At 44.1% G+C, this 22,739-nt stretch overlaps 1 protein-coding gene across 2 annotated transcripts in view; it reads left to right on the top strand.

The window, feature by feature from the left end:
- ARID4A (AT-rich interaction domain 4A) overlaps nucleotides 1-22,739 on the top strand; it is a 97,427-nt gene that overhangs the window by 38,062 nt on the left and 36,626 nt on the right. For both annotated transcript variants that reach the window (XM_066608240.1, XM_066608241.1), the window contains exons 11-12: nucleotides 1,307-1,464; nucleotides 17,488-17,560. In XM_066608240.1, the coding sequence (XP_066464337.1) occupies nucleotides 1,307-1,464; nucleotides 17,488-17,560 (231 nt within the window). The remainder of the gene's footprint in view (nucleotides 1-1,306; nucleotides 1,465-17,487; nucleotides 17,561-22,739) is intronic.

Below are 22,739 nucleotides of genomic sequence, written 5' to 3'. Positions count from 1 at the left end.
CACTGTTAGGAAACGACAAACCAAACATTGCTCACCTGTTAAAATCCGCACCTTTTCAGTACTGATAGTCTGATGGTCCCCAACAGTATTTTTTTGTTTAGTTTTCCTGCAATGGTGACATGCAGTTCCTTACATGTGACCGCTGTAACCACAGCATTCACATGTTATACTTGCTAGCATCACCACTGAGGCCAGTAATTGGCCTTTTGTGCTGTTGGAGTGAAGTCCCTGCAGTGTATTTGGAGGTTTTCCATGATCTGGCTTCCTCCCTTCCTTGCAGTTATTGTGTTCATTAAAATCAGCAGAAGTAATGCTACTTCCTTGTACTTCCAGCATTAGTTCCATTTCGGGTTCCCGTCTCCTGTGCAGAAAACCGCACCGGAACGGAAACCTGGATGAAAATATAGGGTTATTATGTAATACGGAGACCTCTTTGGTCTCACTTTCGCATGGTTTCTGTCCCTGTTGGTCTTTGAGAAGCAGGTGGAGAGAAGACGGCATTTTTCTATGCAGCTAAAAACACTGGTGGGGATTGGAAATGCCATGCTCGGTGGATGGTGTGTTTGAAAAATATGCCAAGCACATGAAAAAGGCAGAAGAAATGCGGAAAAAAAGCATTTTGTATGAATACTATAAACTATTATGCAAATAAGGGAAATGGAACAATACTACTGCAGCGCCACCTATTGGAGGGCAGCATTCATGCAAGTCACTGTTGGACTCTTTTTATACAAGCCTTGTAACAATGACTGGGAATGAAATTAACTGTTATGTAAGGTTCACTTCCAGTGTTTCTAGCCAAAAAAAAAACACATAAAATATGAGAAATGTGTTTTTTGTTTTTTTTTATTTGTTTTGTTTATTTAGTTTTTCCCCTTAAAAAAAATCTCATGGTGGCACTTTCCTTGTTGGATGACTGATCTCTGGTTCTAATAGTCTGCCATCACCTAGGTAGCATGGCCATGCGTTTTAATATATAAGTACATAGAGTCCCCCCACCCTTTTGTAGCAGATCCGACTAATGGAGGGGCAGTCTTGTATGATGATGATCTGCCCCAATATTACATATGTACATTGGTTCTCATGATGTCCTGAAGGCTTCTTTGGTTTCAGCCTGGTTTTTAAAGCACCAACAGGCAGTGCTCAAATTTTTGTAAAAATGTGTTCCCAACGTGCTGTTTTGGGGGAATGCTAGTGGCATAATCAATGTACCTGAAAGCTGAAATTGTTCAAGGATTTAAGAACTTTGTTGCTGGAAATTAGAGCCTTAATACTAAGCCTCTGCTTCCCTCCCCCCATCCTCCAGGTATAACGGAAGCCATAGCCTTTTTCAATTCGAAGACTATTCCCGCTAGTTGGAAAATGGACATGAGTGAAATATTGGAGTCTTCCAGCAGTGATGAAGAAGATGGAGATGCAGATGCTAGCGATGGCGAACAGAACAAAGAAGACGAAGAAACTGAGGTAGGTGTTTGTCTGTGTCTAATCTGTTTTATACTGTGTGGTAAATAAAATATCGCCTTTTAAAGGGGCTATCCCACAAAATTATTTCCTATTCTAACTAGCGGATAGTTGGGGGTCTAACTGTTCGGAGAACCTGTGTCCGTAATAAATGGATTAATAGTCGCACATGCCCACCACCATTCATTTCAGTAGTGCCACCAGTGGTGGCCACGTTCAGGCACTTCACTATCTCCAGCAGTCTCCCCATGACCTGTCAGCGATTTCAACACTATTAAATAAATACAGGAGCAGACCGTTGAATTAGAGCAATTTCCATAAATATGCGAAAAACCATTTTAAAATCCCCCGCACCGCATGCTAGCATCCGTGGTTGGGTGGGCAGACCTGACTCCTCTGTTCTGACCAGAGTTTTTAGCATACACTCGCCCATTTCGGCTGCTGAGTTCAAAACCTCCACTGGAGTGCTTTGATCTCTCGTACGCCAGAAGACCGGCGCTTGAACTTATTACTTTTGTGGGCAGATTAGTTGTTCCCATCTGCGCATGCACCAGTCCAATAGGGTTGAAACCGCTGACTGGTTCCCATTAAGGTTATTCATTGATGTGAAGTGGATCTTAAATGTTTGATAGATATACCCGTGTCGACCAGAAATATTTTCTATACGCTTACAGCTGTAAAAACACAACTAAAACACACTAAACGTCCGTCTGGGAGACCTTGTACCTACAGTTGATTTGATCCCTACTTGTTGTGCAGTTGAAGGCAATCTACTTTCCTATTGTTATAATCCCTTTCAGACTGCTGTGTTCTATGGGATTACTTACAGTTACTGCAGGTAGATCTTATATTTCTCCAGTTGTGAGATCCTCCAGTATATTTACCTATATACGTGGTAATTCTATTATATAGAATAGTACTCTCTAGTATGCTGGTGCACATCGATGGATTCATTACTCACTTATTGATAAAGAGCTAACCTCCATAAACCCCAAAGTGTTGTCAGGAATAGAAAAAAAAATGTCAGTTCTATTTGCTGTATGATTTCCATCCTGGTTTCCCCGGGTCTGTTTTTTTAAAATTGAAATGTAGGGACGTGATGCCACTAGACTGGCTGCAAAATACGGCACACTGAGGCTTTCTTCAGTTATCTGCTGTGGTCATGTGACATAACATTGAACTTTAATTGAATGTTGAGGTTTGCAGAAGATTTAGGGTGCATTCACGTTGCGGATTTGTTGCAGAATTTCCGCAGCGGATCCACAGAAAAACCCTTTCCAATCCACTGTCTGACGTCTAAAGACATTTGAGTTAAGGCTGTACAGCTCCGATGTTGGAAGACATCCGTAGGGGTTCTCTTGCTGTAGCCAGCCTTTCTGCTGTCGGAGCCTATCCTACGTCTCACCTCATGCAGTACTGGCTTTAGCCAGCAGATAGCACCATTGTATAACGGCAGAAAAAGAGTAAGCCCCCTAGGAAAACCAGGATACAAATTGGATTGGAAAGGGTTAATCTTTTTACAGGTAAACTAGACTTTCTTTAATCTCATTCCCTTTGATGGTAAGCTTTTCTGCTCTGGAAAGCCCCACAGTATTTCTGCAACATATGAACTCTCTCTTACCGCTCCCAGGAAGTATATTAGCATCATGTATTTTTGGGGTTTGTATGGAAAAGGATCGGGGGTTGATGCCGCTCTATACAAGCAGGTACAGCTAACACCCGCCCGCAGCAGCTCCAATCAGCTGCGCCGCTGAGCACACATGTTAACCCTTTAAATGCCATTGTCAGTTCTGACAACTGCATTTAAATGCCACGATCGATATGTTGGGGGTCACAAACGCCAGTTTTTCAGTACATTACATAGTACCAATGTAAAATACCACTTTGTCCTGCGAAAAAAGAAGCCCTCAGATAGCTATGTTGATGGATAAATAAAAGTGCTGATTTTTTGTTTAAGTGGGGAGGAAAAACTGAAGATGGGCAGAAGTTTTCCAGGAAAATGCTATTGATGTCCTATCGATATAGTTTATCAGCTGCTAAGGATCCTACCCGATCAGTGATGTTGGTTATCCTTGTGTAATGGCCACACTTGTAAGTGCAGGCACAGCTCCACATTGTGTGTATTGGGGTAGGCAGCAGGCACTGGATCAGCTGGAATCCATAGTGGCAGACCCCAGCCGATCAAGTATATTTATGACCTATCCGGAGAGACTCTGCCCAATATCACGCTTGCCAACGTGCATTTTTCACGCGGATGTGAGGCGTTTTTCACTCAAAAACACTTCCCATTGCTTCTGTGTTTAATGCATATCAGAGGATCGCAAGTGTTTCCCATTGATTTTCAGTGGGAAGCATCACAACACACTCGTATGCAGATCGCACATGTGATGCATTATTCTTGCATTATGTTGCACTGCATTCCATCGGTTCTGTATTGGGGTATGTGTAGATTAAGCAGATCTTTAATGCAGAACATCCGCAGCGTTTACAGTAGCAGCAAAGTGGATCACATTTCATTGGACACTAGCTTTTTGCGCGATTTTTACTTGTCTAATTACCTGTGTAGATCATCAATTTTGTAATATAGTTTTTTTGCATGTATTGTTTTACCATTTAAAATCAAGTTTTAAGTGGTCCACTGCCTGTCATTTAGGCATTTGGCTTCTCTAGTAACAGGGATGTGGGGACGCTGCTACATGCAGCAGATGGGCCGGCATTCAGATGCTGTCTTGCAACTGTTTGGAGCAGGGCTGTGAAAGGCCCCTTATCCACGGGCGTTGCGTTTGGAAGCCAAAAAAGCCACAGTGTGCGGTATTTACCAAAGGTGCAAGAAAACTATGGCAAAAGAGGCTATAGTTTTAGGTACGGTTTCTTGTGCATCCAAACTGCCTTGTGTAAATGCAACCTTAAAGGGGTTGTCCCGCGGCAGCAAGTGGGTCTATACACTTCTGTATGGCCATATTAATGCACTTTGTAATGTACATTGTGCATTAATTATGAGCCATACAGAAGTTATAAAAAGTTTTTTACTTACCTGCTCCGTTGCTAGCGTCCTCGTTCCCATGGAGCCGACTAATTTTCGCCCTCCGATGGCCAAATTAGCCGCGCTTGCGCAGTCCGGGTCTTCTGCTCTCTTCAATGGAGCCGCTCGTGCAGAATGCCGGCTCCGTGTAGCTCCGCCCCGTCACGTGCCGATTCCAGCCAATCAGGAGGCTGCAATCGGCAATGGACCGCACAGAAGAGCTGCGGTCCACGGAGGAAGAGGATCCCGGCGGCCATCTTCACCGGTAAGTATAGAAGTCACCGGAGCGCGGGGATTCAGGTAAGCGCTCCGGTAAGCTTTCTTTAGGTCCCTGCATCGGGGTTGTCTCGCGCCGACCGGGGGGGGGGGGGGTTGAAAAAAAAAAAAAAACCCCGTTTCGGCGCGGGACAACCCCTTTAATGTAGATAGAAACTCAGAAGAAATTATAATCTCAATTTTCAACTGATCATCAAGTCTCAGATGGCTTTTAGGCTGCCTGCTCACGGGCATTGTGGTATCCCACGGCGGATCCCCGCTGTGGCAGCCGCCGCCCGGGAGCAGGAGCCGACACACGGTTCTCTGCAGGTCAGCCTATCTTATTAAAGACTCAGGTATGCTTTAAGACCTCTTTCACACAGGTGACAGGGATGTCGCCGCGAGAAAAGTGCAGCAATATCGCGTTTTGTGCTCTGTTCGATATTGCTGCATCATCTTGTGGCAATATCGCGGTTTTACGTCGCTACAAAGTCGGGCGACTTTGTAGCGCTCTATTACTGCTATTTTCGAGAGGGTAGGGGCTTAAAATACAAGCCCTACCCCTAAAATAAGCCATGTCTGCATTAAAAAAAAAAACAAAAAAAACACATCACCTAACAGGCGCTGTCCGTGCAGCTGCACCTTTTCGCAGCTCCAGCACTTGCTTGCAGTTTTCAACCAGCTCTTCCTAGTCAGAGGTTAAAAAACCCCACTTCCAGGAAGCGCTGGCTCTGATTGGCAGAACCGTGGCGCTCGAGAACCAATCACTACAGTGCTCGATGAACTATTCACAGCCATTACAATGAATGGCTGAGCCGCGGCGCTTGAGAACCAATCGGAGCCAGCGCTTTCTGGAGGCGGGGTCAAAACCCCCTGTCCAGCAAGCACTGACCGATGACTGCATACAAGTGCCAGAGCTGCGGAGAAGTGCGTCGGAGCGGACAGCTCCTGTTAGGTGATCTTTTGTTTTTTAGTGTAGCCAGGGCTTATTTTAGGTAAAGAGTAAGAGTTCCTACTGTAAAAGTTGCATTATACGTTACAAAAAACGCGTTTTCATGCGATACAACACAAAGGAAGGCTCCATAGGGAAACATGGGCTACAAAACATCCCAAATCGCAGCAGTTTAGCATGCCACGTTTTTTTTTTTTTCTCGCAACGTAGCAGCCTACAAACATGTCTAATATGAAGGAAAGCATGGGCCTCACATACATGCGATTTTGTAGCACTGTCGCATCGTGAGAAAATCGCGCAATTTTGCCGCCCCTGTGAAAGCAGCCTAGTCTCATCCAAATGCTACAGAAAAAAATACGCACAGAAATTGACATACGATGCAGGTTTTAAATTCCTAGTATATGAATGTATGCTGTGGATTTCACTCTTTACATTACAACTTTGTAATGCAACGGGTTACATTTGTGGAAAATCCACAGCATTTCCGCAACACAGCTGCAACAAAAACCACATCATTTGGTGCAGTTTTTGCCACTACGTTTTGTTTGTGGATTTCTCCATATTTTTCTGAACCTGAAAACCTACATTGGATCCGCTTTGTATTAACATGCCCTTACAGCACTGTGGGCACTCTCTATGCTACTAGATGGGCCCTGTGTACAGCACTGTATTATAGAGGTGGTCTCCCCTACAAACAGTGCTTTCAGGGGAGAATAACTCTGTAATACCGCTTTGGATAAGGGTGCTAGATTTGTATTTTTTCAGTGTGATTTCCGATGAATTTGGCATACGGAGGGCCCAATACACTGCCATGGATGTGATGGTGCTATTAGGACTCCATACCACTCAGGGGCTATACATACTGTAGCTGCAATACGCCAATTTACATGAACCCTTAGGCTGGGCTCACACGAGCGTGATTTCATTGCAAGTTACACACTTCTAATACGTGATGAATGGAGTCAATGAAAGTACATTGCTTTTTCATGAAACATTCACAATTACATATTTTCATTGCTTATAATATGCGTGTAAAAAAAAAAAAAAAGCAGCATGTTCTATTTTACCGTACATTACGCGCTATAGAGCCCTATTGTTCCCTGTCAGTGCGTATGAAACTGCTGTACATATGCATATTACATTGTGTATGTGCGTTATTTTATACGCATGTTGCTAGGGGGGAAAAAAGGAAGACAGCGCTTGACAGGCGCTTGAGATACCCTATCATACGCCATTGCAGTGATACGCAGCTCCGGTAAAACGCTGTGTTTTATCATACACTCGTGTGAGCCCAGCATTAGACTGTTACTGTTTACAACTGGCTAATGAAACCATTTGTGACTTTAGGACAATTGTCAGAAGTGGGTAAGTGCAGTATAGCTTGTACCTCCCTCACACTTCAACTAGAATTAGAATTGTGCAGATCAGATTCAACAGTCTAATTTTATGTTTTACTTAACAACAACCAGCTGAATTAATAGTGGGTGATTCTTTCTATTGCAAATATAATTTCTTGTACCACTTGTGTACCACCCATCCACTACATGATAGGGGTTTATACCTACCCACGTGCTTAGGAGAGAGATGTCAGGACAGGCTGATTCCCAGTAGCAAGTCTTGTGCTGTGTTTAGACTGGATGATTACCGTCCAGAAAAAGCGAAACTGAACGATAATCGCTGAGTCTAAATGCAGTCAATAACTAACGAGTATCATGCGTTTCTCATTCGTCGTTTAGTTTCTGCTGGCATAACAATCATGACCGGCTCGTGCACTTATCGTGCTGTTTAAACACTGATCATTCAGTCTTAACATGTTGCTCAAGCGTGAATGAGCTGGTGATGACATCACCAGCTCATTTGCTTGGGCAAACAAGAATGGTGAGATCCTCGGCCCATGTAAAAGGGACATTAAGGCCCATTTACACGGAACGATGATCGCTCACACGGCAGTTTGAGTGACCGTTTTGAGCGATCATGTTGCATAACCTCTTAAGTAGCTAATTAGCTACTTGAGAGGTAATCGTGTAAATGAAGGTTAGACAGGATACCACTGATGGCTCAGAGAGCAGCAGATGTGCTGACAGCTGTTTTGTTCTTGGAGCTATCAGCTGGTATCCCGCTGAGAGCATTCTTTCAGCTGGTATTCTGCTATCAGCCGTATCCCACTGAGAACTCAGCGTGCGCCACTGATACAGCTGGTCACTCATTTCTAGCTTGCTAAAAGTTAGCAATGAACGAATAGTGCACGAACAGTGTACAATGGCAGCGCGTTTAGACACAGCGATTGTGGCTTTTGAGCGAAATTGTTGCGTCTAAATGGGCCTTTACACGTCCCTCGTTATCTATATAAAGATAAAGCTGGCAATCCACTTGTTCCCTGGCTCCATGCTGTGTACATCCTCACTGAGTCTTATCTGCGTGTCTGTAATCGGCAGCAGCCGCATTGCTGGAGTCCTCAGTTGCTTTTAATTCAAGGATTCCTTGTGAATATGAAAACCAAAGCCATTTTCTAGACACTTGTGAAGATGTACACCACCGGTCTCTAAGCTGTTCCGCAGCAGGTCTAACACTGTGCATTGCTGAGATCCAAAGGCTGGAAGCTTATCAGCAGGTTTACTGCTGTATGGTAACGTTTATATAGGAGGAGGGACATGATTGACAAGCCTTATTTACACGTACACACAGACTGAAGTTGTGTATCAGGGATTTGTTTCATCTTAAAGAGCAACCTCTTAGAAATCTCCAAGCAAAGCCAAAAAGGGATCTGTTACTGTGATGTACACACTAGTCCAACCAGAGATGATAATCGTAGCAATAACTGAATGCTTAAAGTTTTATATCAAATTTCCAGGAGCAGAAACCTGAACAGTCCCGAAGGGATCTGAGCTCTCTTATAACAGATCCTCTAGCTCTAAAGGAAAGAAGGTTTGTACGCAATCATAGAAGGCGGTTCTTTACTGTAAGAGCAGCGAGACTATGGAACTCTGTACCTGAGAATGTGGTGATGGCGAACTCGCTAAAAGAGTTCAAGAGGGGGTTGTATGTTTTTCTTGAGAGTAGCGACTATAAAGGCGCATTCATACGACCGTATATCAGCTGGGTTTTCACGCCGGCCGATATACGGTGTCCCTCTCTGCAGGGTGGGGAGGCTGGAAGAGCCGGGAGCAGTGCTCTGAGCTCCCACCCCCTCTCTGCCTCCTCTCCACCCCCCTGTACTATTTTCAATGAGGAGAGGTGGGATGGGAATTTAGCCCTGCCCCTGTCCCGCCTCCTCTCATTGCAAATAGTGCAGAGGAGGCAGAGCGGGGGCGGGAGCTCAGAGCACTGATCCCAGCTCTTCCAACCTCCTTCCCCTGCAGAGAGAGACGCCGTATATCGTGAATACCCGACCGATATACGGTCGTCTGGAACAACATTACATGTTAGGGTGCATTCAAACTCCAAAACAGCTAGATTGATCCAGGGATTATTCAGGTTGCCGGATTGTAGTCAGCAAGGATTTTTTTTTCCCCCTTAAATGTGGAAAATTGGCTTCTACTTCAGTTTTTTTGGGGGGTGTGGGGGGTGGGTGCCTTCCTCTGGATCAACATCAGGGGTAATGGGCTGCACTGAATGGACACAAGTCTTTTTTTCAGCCGTACATACTATGTTACATTCCAGATATCTGCGGTGCTCTAAAATCCGACTTCTACAATGTGATCTTCTGTTAGTTATCTATATTATGTAACGATCATCTGAACAGCTTGTACCACTGAACATGGTTTTAGTCATTTCACTTATCAGAATGTTTTGACTTTGTTTTTAAGCACTGTATTTCCTCTGTTGTAAGGTAGTTGAGTCTATATGGGTTCACTCAGAACCATCTACTACATATTTCAGCAAGTCAGATGATCATTCAGAGTTACAAAACCTAAAAGACTGTGTTGGTTGTAGAACTTCTTCTAACACTTTAAATGGGTTCATTGTCCAAATCAATAGCCAAATGGTAAGTTTCGCCTCTGAGTAAAGCCTTATTCATGCAAACGTTTTTGCGCAGCCATTTAGCCACGTTTATACGTCGGCTGGAAATTGTGACCATCTGAAGCATTGTTTTCCAATGTACTCGCTCAGATGACCGAATTTTATTTTATTTTTTTAAGCTGCGTAAAAACGTTGAGCCAGGGAAAAAAAGGACATGTGACTGAATTTATACTCTGACGGAAAAGATAGATCTTGCCTTATCCTTCGACCAATCTACACTGGCGGTTCCCATAGACACCTATGGGAGCTGCAAAGAAAGTAGGGGGAAGGAGTTTAGCTGCAAAACGCTTACAGGTCGGTGCCTCTATGTAGACATTAGAAGTCATTCCGAGAATTTATGCCGTCCGAGGGATTTCTGGGTTGTGAGGTATTTTTCCTCGCTAATACTTACAACCCAGACATGTAAATGGACAAAAAAACACTAATTAAGCTTGTGACTTGATCGCGGCGTTTCTTCACGCGATTTTCGGTCACGATGCGGCCAGCGTGAGAACCCATACACTCGTGTGAAGGAGGCCTAAGCAACATTCTTAAAGGGATAGTCTCCTCAAAGAATGGTTAGGCTATCTAGAGCAAAATAACAGTGGTTAAGCTTCATACTTCTGCCTACTGTCAGCCTAACTCCACTTTTTTCAGGTGGGCATATTGATGGCCGCTGATATGAACTCCTGCTCCACGTATGTCTATTCAGAAACCATCGTTTTGAAATGTTCAAACTCCATTTTGGTCTTTATCGTTATTATGTCTTATTAGTTTGAATTATTTAAAGTAGAAAACAGAAGTTCTGTGCATAAGGCCATCTGTGCCAGCATGCCACGTAACAGAGATATGCACGCAGCATGTATGCAATCGCGTGCTGCCAAGTGCCATGTACTGTCTTGGTGTGTATGCTCAGGTAAGAGGCGCCAACATAAAACACGCTGCGATTTTTCTTGCGCGTATATTTTGTGCAATTCATGTGAATGGCAACATGAGTGCCTATGGGAGAATGGTACAGGGTATTCGACATGAAATACGCTATACCAACACACTCGTGTGAGCCTAGTCCAAGGATGGCCATAGATGTGTCAGTTGTATCAGATGTATCAAAACTCAACTGTGTAGTACTACTCCCTCTGAAAGGTGACCAGGAATCGAAGACCTGCTGCAACCCAGTGGTTTTGTATCATTTCTGTATAGAGCATTAAACTAGATTATCCTGTGATGCACTAATAATGGTAAGGCAATGGGTGACATTATACTCATTTTATGGCATCCCCACTCCAAAACAATGCTTGGAACCTGTTAAATATAGATAAGAAAATCTGTCTTGAGTTCTGTAGATGCCCTGCCACCTGTCTCCCACGGTCCTGTATGTTAACTAGGCCACAATGTGACATTTGACTAAGGCTGGGTTCACACTTGGCGTATTCCCGTCGGAAATCTCGCGGTTTGGCCGCAGCAAAAAACGCGAGATTTCCGCCGGGAGAACCGTCGCGGTTTAAGCCGCGGCGGCTTTGAAGCGGTCCGGCTGCTTGCTTTTCCGTTGCGGCCGGCACTCCATAGAGGAGAGCGCGGCCGTGACATAAACAAACAAAAAAACGAAAGTAAATAGACATGCTGCTTCTTTTGAAACCGCGGCCGCCGCAGCCACGGTTTCAACCAGTCTTACCGCAGCAGATTGCCTGTCCCGTGTGGACGAGGTTTCTGAGAAATCTCGTCCACATGGCTGGCTAATTCAAAAATTAGCGGCCGCGGGCGAATCTGCTGCGGCAGAACCGCGGCAAATCCTCCCTGTGTGAACCTAGGCTAAGGACAATGCAGTCACATGATGCTACACCACACAGTGCAGTGCCACGGGGGTCCACTAAAATACAAAACTGTTGGCGGGGATCAGAAGGAGAAATGACTGCACGGGTGCTGATGTCACCACGAAGGTCGTTGGCGCTCGTGCAGAGTGTTTAGACAGGCTGGATCGCGGGCTTCTCGCTCAGCTTTTCACCTTCTATGTGAAGTGCTGAGCGGGGAACATTTACACTGGGCGAGAATCCTGCGATCCAGAGATGTTTTTTATGCTAACTCAAAGTCGGTGATAACTAGAAGTGAATGAATAGTAAATGTGGTTTTTTTGTATTTACACAGGACGATTATCGCTCAATTTAGTTTGTTTGAACGAATTTTGAGCGATAATTGTCCCATGTAAATGGCCTTTTAATTATACTTTCAAAGTTTTCTTTTGTTAGCATTTTTGGTTTGCTGTAAAAATCATGCTACCTTGAAACAGCGGCTGGACAGACATCTCTCTGGGATGACTTAGGCCGCCTGCAGACGAGCGGAAATCCCGCCGCAGGATTTCCCGCGGGATTTCCGCCGCTGGAAGTCTGCATAGGAGTGCATTATAATACGCACTCCTATGCAGACGGCCGCGGTTTGGCCGCGCGAAATCTCGCGCGGCAAACAAACCGCGGCATGTTCTAATTTTCTGCGGGGCACGCACTCACCTGGCCGCCGGCTCCGGTCTGCGCATGCGCCGGCTGCGCGGCAGCCGGCACATCAAAGAGCCGGGGCCGCCAGGCACGGGTGAGTACGCGCTCGCCCCTGCAGGCTCTGGGGTCGGATCGCGCGGCGAGATTTCTCGCTGCCGGATCCGACCCGCTCGTCTGCAGGCGGCCTTAGTAAATCCTGCACTCAGTAGGGAGTTGGACCCGATGACCCTGGAGGTCCCTTCCAACTCTACCATTCTAGGATCAGATGCTTTCATGTAGCAGCTCTGACACGCTTGCCGCCATAACCCATGACTTTTATTACACCTAGAAGTCCCCCAAAGCCTTCAGGATCTGTTTACACCAAACCGTTTATCATTTGAGTCGCTGATGTCAGAGTTCGCTCATGCATTCTGTTTATACAGGCTGATACATTTTTGGCTTGCTCAATCGAGAAATGCTTCAGTCGTTCACATTCATAAGTGAAGGAGCCAAGTATGACCTTTATGCCTGCAGAAAATGAACGACCAACGAAAAGAAAGCGATTTATCATTCGATCGTTGGCTGCGTTTACACTGAACGATTATCATTCATTTTCACTTGTTTGAATGATTTTTAGAACGATACCGTTCCATGTAAAAGGGCCTCTAGCCTTTTGGCCCTTTTACACAGGGCGACAGTCAGATAAGTGACTGCACAAGTGCTGACGTCACTGCTAGGGTCGTTGGTGCTCATGCAGAAAGCTTATACTGATGGACTTCACTGCTGGATTGCGGGTTTATTGTTTAGCTCTTCCCCTTGTATATGAAGGGGGGAGCGTTTACACAGAACGATAAACCCGCTATCCAGCAATTGGTTTTTATGCTGACTGAGATTCGGTGATAAGAGCCTGTGAACGACAAGTAAGCGATTTTTATTTATTTTGCATTTACAGTGCGCGATTATCGCTCACGTTTGTTTGAACGAATTTTGAGCGCTAATTCTCCCGTGTAAATGGCACACTAGGCCGGGCTCACATGAATGTATGTGCATTACGCACGCAATGTACACGCAGATAACATGCTGTAAATGGAGACGTCACTAAAAGTATATTGATTTTCATTGTTCCACTCACACTTGCGCATACTTATTGCGTATGTTACGTGCATAAAAAAGACCGCAGCATGCCCTTTTTACCGCGTGTTACGCACCTGAGAGCCCTATTTTTCTCTATGGGTACATACATAATTACATTGCGCATGTGCAGCATTTTTTTACGCATGTTGCTAGAAGATATGAAAAGGACATTAAAAAAGAAACAAAACAAAAAACAACAGGAAGCAAGTGCAGGGCAGCGTGCAGAAAATATGCTGTACATTAGCAGGCACACGCAAGTAAGGAGAAAAAAAAACCGTGTTGACATGCTAATCCAAACGCCGTAAAATGCAGCGATTTTTAACGTAGTGGATTATTATACGGTCGTGTGAGCTCGGCCTTAGAAGCTCCAAATTTAAAGGATTTGTCTATAGAGGCTTGTGGTTTAATTTATCTTTAAAGTTAATTGGAACTGATAAATCAGTCATCAAACATAAATAAAAGTTGCCTGCGGCTCCCATTAAACAAAGTGACAACATTGGTCTTGCAGCAGAGTGAGTCCTAGAAGTCCCAGAAGTTGGCGAGCTCCGTCCATTCCTATGGAGGCTTCTGTCTCCATGCAGCATGCTTGTGCAGTCCACCCTTTCTCTGCTGGTTAGCTGCAGGCCTAGATAACCCCTTTGTGTCTGGACGGTAGTCTTCCCTGTGAGAGGCCAGAAGAATGAAGTCACATGGTCCCAGTCTTGTCCTCCACTCTTCTGCCCCCAAGTGACTAATCCCTGGCTGCACGAGGCGCAGGACTCTGTAACTTCTGTTGCATCCTATTCTCTCCTGTATTCTCCTATATTCCTCTGCTCCTTCTAGGATCCCTTCTTCTCTGTCCTCCAGAGCCATGAGGGAAGCTGCCCAGTTATTGTGTCTAGTTGTGCTGGAGCCTTTCCTCGCCTCCCTCCCTACATGCCTGCTGATGGTATTTTTTGTCTATGTGAAAACACAAGGCTTTCTCTCCCCCCTACTCGGGGGCTGCCTAGAGTGTTACCATGGAAACCTGGTGCTGGGCATAAAGCACGCATGCTCTGCTGAGACAGGAAGGTTGAGCAGAGGCTTGGCGAGCTGCCAGGGGAGGTTCGCCAGATGCTTTGAAACGGGGCTGTCGTTTTCTTTTTTTTTTCTTCATGTAATGTCTGATTTTTTTCTCCTATCCGGGAGGGAATAATGCAGGCAGCAGAGCAGCGAGCAGGCAGGAGGGCGCTACTGCAGGCCTGTGTGAGAGCAGCTCTGAGCCCAGCCGCCTGCTAGCTCCAGGACATGCATGAACAATCCCCATTCTGGGCTTAGGTAAGCGCGGTGTGTCATGTTCTCTCTGCGGCGCTTGCAACATTGTATCTAATTGTGTCCGTCCTGCGAAGTGATCGGGAAGTAGCGGCAGCGCGTGCGGCCCGGCAGACAATAAGTGGGATCTGTCACGCTGCTGCTGGCCATCGGGGAGAATGCTCTGCCTCCTTCCTCTGCTCAGACTTTCATTGCATGCCTTGCACATACGTTAAGTTAACCTGAGTGGGGGGAGAAGGCCGGACTGAAATCCAACCCCTTGAGGAGTTAGGTGGCAGCAGAGCAGAATGAAGACATGGCTTTTTTTCAGTGTAGCCATGAGGGTTCCTGTCTGTCTGCTGCATGAGGTTGAGGCTGAACGTGAGTATTTTTCTCGCAAGGAGTATTTTTTTTTACTTGTGGGTGACAGGGATAGGATTTATTGGTTGCTGTAGTTTAACCCTTTTAAATGGAAGCTAAAGAAAAGGTCTGTGTTTTCTGGAGTTGGCTCTGTCCTGGGCTGGATGTCTTAGGATCTGGCAGGGGTTTTAAGCTTGGTGATGTGTTAAGCAGGTGGGTGTGGAAGAGGGCTTCATTGTTGCTGTCTTCCGATTGATTAGCTCTCTCTATATAAGGTTTGGGTTTGCATATATGCCAGGAGAACTTGTTTGTTGGGATGGGATAGGATGCTTTCAGCCATTTTTCCCCCCCTCTACATCCTGTACTTGCTATTGTGTATGCCACTTGCAATTAATGTCCTCTTTTTTCTGACTAGCCTGCCTGTCTCTCTCTTCCTGCTAATACAGCACAATGAAGGAAGCATACACCCGTGGGCACAGCACATGCAGACATACGGTTTTCTATTGGTTTGTTGCATTCAAACCTGTTATAATCCAATTATTTTATTTTTTTTACTTTCCTGTAACCTAATGGAAAATTGAAAAGACTATACTAGTATAAAGGACACGTTAAGCACATGGGAAAATGTCACACACACAGATAAAGCACATGCTCCATTTGTAATAGGAAGGGCATGGATTTTTTCAGAAAAATAAGTATATATGGTGTAGAACCTACAACTAGCTTCGGGTAAAGATCGGTGTGTATGTGTGGTACTGGCGGGGAAATTAGATTGTAAGCTGCATTGGCACATGGACAGTTCTGAACGGGTAGTTTGGGGTTACATGTAAGCACTTCAATAAAAATAACGACTCGCGCAAAGGTGAAAGGACGTCAGGGGCACAATATTGTTTGCTATTGTAAATGGCAAACAATATAAGTTAAATATAGGCTCATGAGCTATTACAAGGGTTGTCATCCAGCTTTCCCACACTCATGAAGGGCAAATCTCACTAGTTGTTAGCAGGCAGGCAAATTAACGTATAACACTACATAATGTGGCATTTGCCATTCAGGACCCCGAGGAAGGTGGGTTTCACCCCCCTTGTGTGTGTTGTAATTTTTTATTTTATTTTTTTTAGCGTTTTAGCACCCTGCTTTCCCAGAACAGTAGTACTATTGCCTAGAAGTATAATTTAATATATATTTTTTTTAATTAAGATGGCTTTTCTCTGTTTCTCATACTTTTTGGATGATGACATCACTCTGTGCATAGTTGTACCAGTGATACAATGGAGAGAAAGCTACATGCAAGCAGCCTAGCAATTCAGGAGTCACATACTCAGCAGAAGCTACTCTAGTTGGATTTTTGGTGGTCACCGAGCTTTCTCAAACTTCTGAAGGGCAAATCCATCTAGTTGTTAGCAGACAGACAAATCAATGGATAGCACTACATAATGTGGCATTTGCTGATCAGGGCCCTGAAGAAGGTAAGTTTCAACCCCCATGTGGGCACTTTAATGTGTTTTGTGTTTGTTTTTAACCTTTATCACCCAGATTTTTACACAGCGTTTTACTGCATGTGGAGCTGCATGTTGTGCGCGTCTGCCTGTGTTTTTACTGCGTGTTTTTATGCAGTAACAATACAGGCAAACAAGCTGATGTCGCAACTTTTTTCGCCCCTCCCAGTGGGATAGTAACCTGCGTGGGGGGAAAAAAAGCAGTATTACACGTACGATTGCATTTTTTACGCAACCCATTAATTTCAGTGGGTGATGTAGTGCGTGAAATACATACAACGCCGAAAATAGAACATGCAGCGTACGTTTTTGTGCATGTTAAATACGCTGCGCAAAAACACCAATGTGAGAGGCCCTATTAAAATAAATGGAGGTTTAGTGCTGCATATTTCACACACGTGTAATAAACAGCAATTAAAAAAAAGCTTGTGTGGGAGTGGCCTTAGATTGTGGTTTCAAAATCAAGCTTTTTGGGGGTTCTTTGATGGCAAATCTGTCAATCTGTGCTTAGTTGCACAAGTTATAAAATGGAGATGGAGCTGCATGCAAGCAGGCTAGCAATTCAGGAGTTGGGTAAAGCTGGTCACCTCAGCAGAAGATACTCTAGTTGGATTTTTGGTTCTCACCCAACTTTCTCAAAACTAGTAAGTAATAAGTGACTGAGTAGTATTTTGAACAGCTTGACAGAAGAGGATATCCCAAGATGTTATAATCTGAAGATTTTAGGGTCTTAGACTGGTTTATGCTCTTTGAGGGAACACTCCATAGAAAACCTACTACATTATGCCAAATGCAGAGTCTGAGTGGGCGGTGCATGACACAGGGGTTCTCTTACTGGTTTTATTGGAATAGCTGTCATGCACCGCCCACTCAGGCTCTGCACTAGATATAACATGTTTTGTCCAAACTGTCCCTTTAAGTCTACTGGAACTGTTAAGCATTAGTTAGTGTTCAGAGCGTGAAATAATAATATACATTTTTTTTCATCATGTAGGCTTCCCTTTCAGCTATACAGCTACCAAATAGGAATATTGTGCATTTTCTCACATTTTCTTTTATTCTTCCATGTAGCCAGAAGAAGAAGCGGACCCAGTTGAACGTGACAACTTCTTGCAGCAGTTGTACAAGTTTATGGAAGACAGAGGTAAGGTGCCATCTCACACGATGCTGCGGATGAGTATAATCATCTTTACCACTAACCTCCCTCAGTTTTGCGCTCTTTGGCAGGAGCTCCACCAAATGAATCCAGCAGAAGTCTAAATGGCAAAATCATTACATAGGGGCAAGTTTAGTGTAACTCCTGTCGAATCCAGGGTGGCAGCACAAAGAAAATTCTTGTAAAAGAACCAGTTTGGCTCAGACACATTCTGCTTATGCTGCCATTTTGGATTCTGGCAGAATAGCTGCATTTTTCTGACTGATGACTTGGTATTGTTGAGGTGCTGTGTGCCTTAAAGAGGTTGTCAAGTGGTACTTACTTTTTGACTACAGGCTGGCACAGCTATAAAATAATGGAGCTATGCTCGCCTATTCCTTAACTTACCGCTCCAGCTTTCACATACTTCGAAGTAGCGTGATCATGTTTCATTTGGTTTGTGACCACTGTGGCCAATCACTGGCTTCAATATTGGTACCACTGAGACCAGAATTGGCTATAGCAGCCTAGATGGAACATGACCACTGTACCCGGATGTATGAGGAGATTGAAAGGGACACGGAACAGGTGACTATAGCTCCATTTATTATATTTACACCCATGCCAGCCTATTGGAAAAAAATATTACTACCAGACAACCCCTTTAGACCTCACTGGGTTTGCTTGTTCATAAAATAACTGTTCACATGAGTAGAAGGGCTTTTTTTGAGACTTGGGCAAACTTCTTATTCATTGCTTCCTCTTGGTAGAGAATAAAGACCTCCTTAAACAATATGTTGGGCTCCAGCAGATTAGGTTTCCAAAAGCAAGCACACATCAGATGTGTCTACCTGGCAATTATCAAGGTGTGGCAGTAGTTTGGCTTGGCAGCTCTACCTGTCGAAACATGGGCTCTTTTACGTTTTCAGTTTTCATCCTGTAGATTCTTGATAGTTTAAACAGAAAATACAGTATTTTGTATTAAACATACACAGGAATCTATGCTGGTCGCTGGTAGATGAGAATAGTTACTGCAGTATGTGAGAGAATTTGAAGGTGTTACAATGATTTGGGAAGTACTGTAGCAATTAACCGAGGCTCTGTTCACATCGACACTGCAGACACAACACTGCTGTATCCAGCGGCACCTGCCAGACCCCATTGATTTTTAATGAGGTCTATCCAGTTCTGCTGAGGTGTGCAGCATTTTGAGTGGAAAACAAAAAGCTATGGAATCTGTGACAAAGCCTGTGACGCAGGTGTGACCAGCGTCTAATAGTTCGGATGGGGGGGGGGGGGGGGGGGTGATGCTACTTTTTAGACAGGATACATACAGTCTAGTAAACTACATTGCTGGTTGGAAAAATAGCTTATGAAGACAAAGACATTGCAGATAGCCGCTCCAGAAATTTGATCTTCATGATGACTATTTAAAAAAGTATATTACAAGCTGACAGCACAATGATCTATTCCAATAGTTTCAACTAATTAAAGGCTAATGACACTTTTTTGGGCGGGAGGGTTCAATTCAATGCATGTATTTTGGGCTAAGAATCATTTTTGTAAATTTGAGCCATTTATCTTCTGCAGCTTTTAGATCATTATATAGTAACTGCAGTCAGTCTCAGTGCAAGATCCAACTTGGGTTCCGTTTTAGATAGGACAATTGTTTGGGGATTGAACACCCGACAGTCATCCCAGCCATAACCGCTCCTGAAAAGGAAGATTGTTGGGCGCATGAGCGTGTGACAGTCATCATAGCAATAATCTCTCCTGTGCTGTCACACAGGAATGATAGTAGATCAGTGAATGGAGGTGGAGCAGGCCTGAGATCACTTCCTGACGTGCGCCAACATTCACAGTAAACGGGTATTTGTTCATAGTTAACGATTGCCTGTTTAAACAGCCTATTTTTTTTATGCCTGTCTAAACTGAACAAGGAGCGATAGGCCCCCTGCACATGGACAAAATTCCGCTGTGGGATTTCCTGCAGAATTTCGGCCCGTGCTCACCTGCATAGGATTGCATTACAAAACGCAATCCTGTGCACACAGCTGTGTGAAAACACGCGTGGAAAACAAATCGCGGCATGTTCTATTACTGTGTGGGTCTCACAGAGGCCAGTACAGGAATGTCACTACCGAAGCGCCGTCTCTGCTCTGGGCATGCGGCAGCCTGCACATCACAGAGCAGACGCGAAAGCAGGTGAGCTGCACTGGTCACTGCAGGGGCGCGGGGCGGATCCCGCTGTGAGAATTCTCGCAGTGGGATCCGACTGCGGGCGGCCATAAGTGAACAAATTTATTGTTTGTCGTTCAGTCTCTGGCACCCTTTACACTGAATTACTGACTATTTTTTAGTTTCTCATGACGCAGCAAGAACCTGAAGGATATGGTTCCGTTAGTTTTCACTCCTTATCTTTTTTTTTCCCCTCTGCTTTTTTTATCAGCTGATTTTATGACCACAACAAAGATAAACTTTAGTCACAAATTAACTGATGATAATGTGCAGGAAAGAGTAAAGGCCCATTTACACACAACGATTATCGCTCAAAATTCGTTCAAATTATGTCTTTTGAGCGATAATCGTTGCGTGTAAATGCTAACATCATTAGCTTTTCGGCTAAAAGATGATTTTTAGTTCAGCATAAAAAACATTGTTCAGCTGGCTAGATGATAGAGGGGATCGCACACTGTGATTCTCCTCATATTCTCTCTGATAACATTGTTTTCGGCTGCTGTCCCGCAGGAGGACAATGGAACTGTATGCAGATAACAGACCACCTGCTGTTATCTGCATACAGCAATGGGAGCTTCATTTAAATGCAAATTAAGCTACTAAGCTACTAATGGGCATTAGTGCCTATTAGTAGCTATGCAAAATGATTGCTCAAAATGTGTCTCTCAAACGTGTCTTTTGAGCGATCATCTTTGCGTGTAAATGGGGCTTAAAGGGAAACTAATGGCTCTTCTAGAGGAGCTGATGCTCCTTTGAACAAGCCAGTGACGTCACCATTAACTCCTTCGCACTCGTTCAGCCTCTTAAGACAGGCAGATCATCCTTGAGTCGTTCACTTCTCCCTCAGCGTTTCCCATTCCTATGTGAAACACTAGCAGGGAGTGATTAAATGCAACGGTAAGTCAACGGGCCAATGATTATTTCTATGCTGGCTGAAACTGAACAATGAACAAAAAGTGAACAATTCTCCATCATTCGGTCGTTGGCTCGCGTTTAAACCGATTATCGGTCACTTTTTCTTTGAATGATAATCTTTTCACCTAAAGGCATCCTAAGGGTCCTTTTAGATCAGCGGATTTATTATTTGAATGAGCGAACAAGCGAATGACACTATTGCTCGTTCACTTGTAGAGCCTGTTTGAACGAGTCAACGGTGTATCTGCCTGTCTAAACGAGACATTGTTTGAAATCGCTCTCAATCACTCATATAGTGAATGTGAAAGACTAAAGGACTGAACAAGTGCGGTTTAAACATAATGGTAAATGAACGAGTCAACAATTATTTTTATGCCCACATAAAATGAATGCCGAATGAAAAGTGAATGATCATTCCATCTAAAAGTGCCATTCTTTGCATTCTCACTTTAGTAGTCTGGCTCTTCCCAGTATAATGTGGTGCTCCGCACTGTAAACCAATGCGATGTCTCTTACTTAGCCTCATCTGCCTCTTCTCTTCCTACTATTGTATATATTGCTTCATTGTTTTATTTATTTATTTATTTATTTTTTGGGGGGTGAGAAAAGGGACACTTAGCTGTCTTTAGGAGAAAAATGACGCTTTGCGTGAATCACACGTTTAACGAGGCTTTCATGCATTCACATATACATAGCAATTTTTGAAAAAAAATGTTATGTACTTTTTAATGCATATCGACTCCAACCGATAAATTCCGATGCGATTTGCCCGTCCGAATATCTTGAATATTTCTCGTCATTACCACATAAAGCCTGAAACAATGTTTGACCCCCACCGCTATAGTGTGAAGCCGGTTTCCTGAATGCAGTCCCGTTTTAATGTTAAATGTTGTTTTTCTTGCCATTTCTGCTGTAAGGGAAGTGGTAGTGGAAGCGGCCCTCTAGGTTTGCCTTGCTGACTCAGTGAACTGAATTAGTCTCAGGAAAAAATCTGTAATTCCATTATAGAAAAACATGTGTCAGGAGAACATCTCCCACACACTCACAGGAAATTGGAATTAAGGGGTACCTGTCGCCTACACGTGTAGGCAACAGCCGGCTTGTGGGATGGAGCACTAGTCAATGTGCTAACTGATTAGGGGTGAAATCTAGCACCATTAAGCTATTTGTCAGACAACTTCTTAGTAATGGTAGCTCTTACTGCACATAGAGGTAAGCCAGAACTGATTGAGAAAAAATATATATAGATTTCTTGTTCGTCTTAGAATTTTGGCTAAGAAAATACACTTTTAGTTCTGTATTAGAACGGGAAACGTTTTAACATTGTGGCAGAGAGGGTTTAGCAGAACTGAATTGGCAGTAATTGAGGGTTGATATGAGATCTTACATGCAGTTCTATGATGAACCACAACATTGCATCACTTAGCTCTGCTCTATATGTACATAGCCACTGAGCTAAATAGGAGGCCCCCTACCATTATTGTGCTGGGTTTTGCCACCCAGGAAAGAAGGGCCTCATGTTTGCACCCTTTCCAGGAGCCATGGGCCCTTTTGCATCCTGTTTGCTAACATGCAGTGCATGCAGAGAGGGAAGTCCTGCACATCCCAACATCTAATAGCAAAGTGGATGAGCTTCCCATTGTAAAAGGCCCAATAACATCCACATGGTCCGCCAATACCATGGTCTGTGGTATGTTCGCCTTTGCCTGTGTCCATTAGACCCGAACTCTGTTTTTGATACTATATCTCAGATGTGTTGCATATCTGTTCATTTTGGGTAGAGAATAATACAGAATGGATAACCATATTATTGGGGACTACCTAGGAATATGTGCAGTGCATCTTTATTTGCAATGAATGATCTTCTATAATGATTTATCTTTGCAGACACAGTATAAGAGCAGGGACGTGCTCCGTAGTGGGTAATACTAGTCCTCTACGTTTCATGTAGCTGTTGGCTATGTACCTCCTCATAAAGCTGATTTCAGTTTCTCTACTTTTGCAGCGGCTGCCTCCAGGCTTCAGACTGTAGGCT

Source organism: Eleutherodactylus coqui, chromosome 6 (genome assembly GCF_035609145.1).
Source record: "Eleutherodactylus coqui strain aEleCoq1 chromosome 6, aEleCoq1.hap1, whole genome shotgun sequence".
Classification (NCBI taxonomy): domain Eukaryota; kingdom Metazoa; phylum Chordata; class Amphibia; order Anura; family Eleutherodactylidae; genus Eleutherodactylus; species Eleutherodactylus coqui.
Note: the sequence above shows the minus strand (reverse complement) of the source record. Positions and strands in the feature narration are given on the sequence as shown.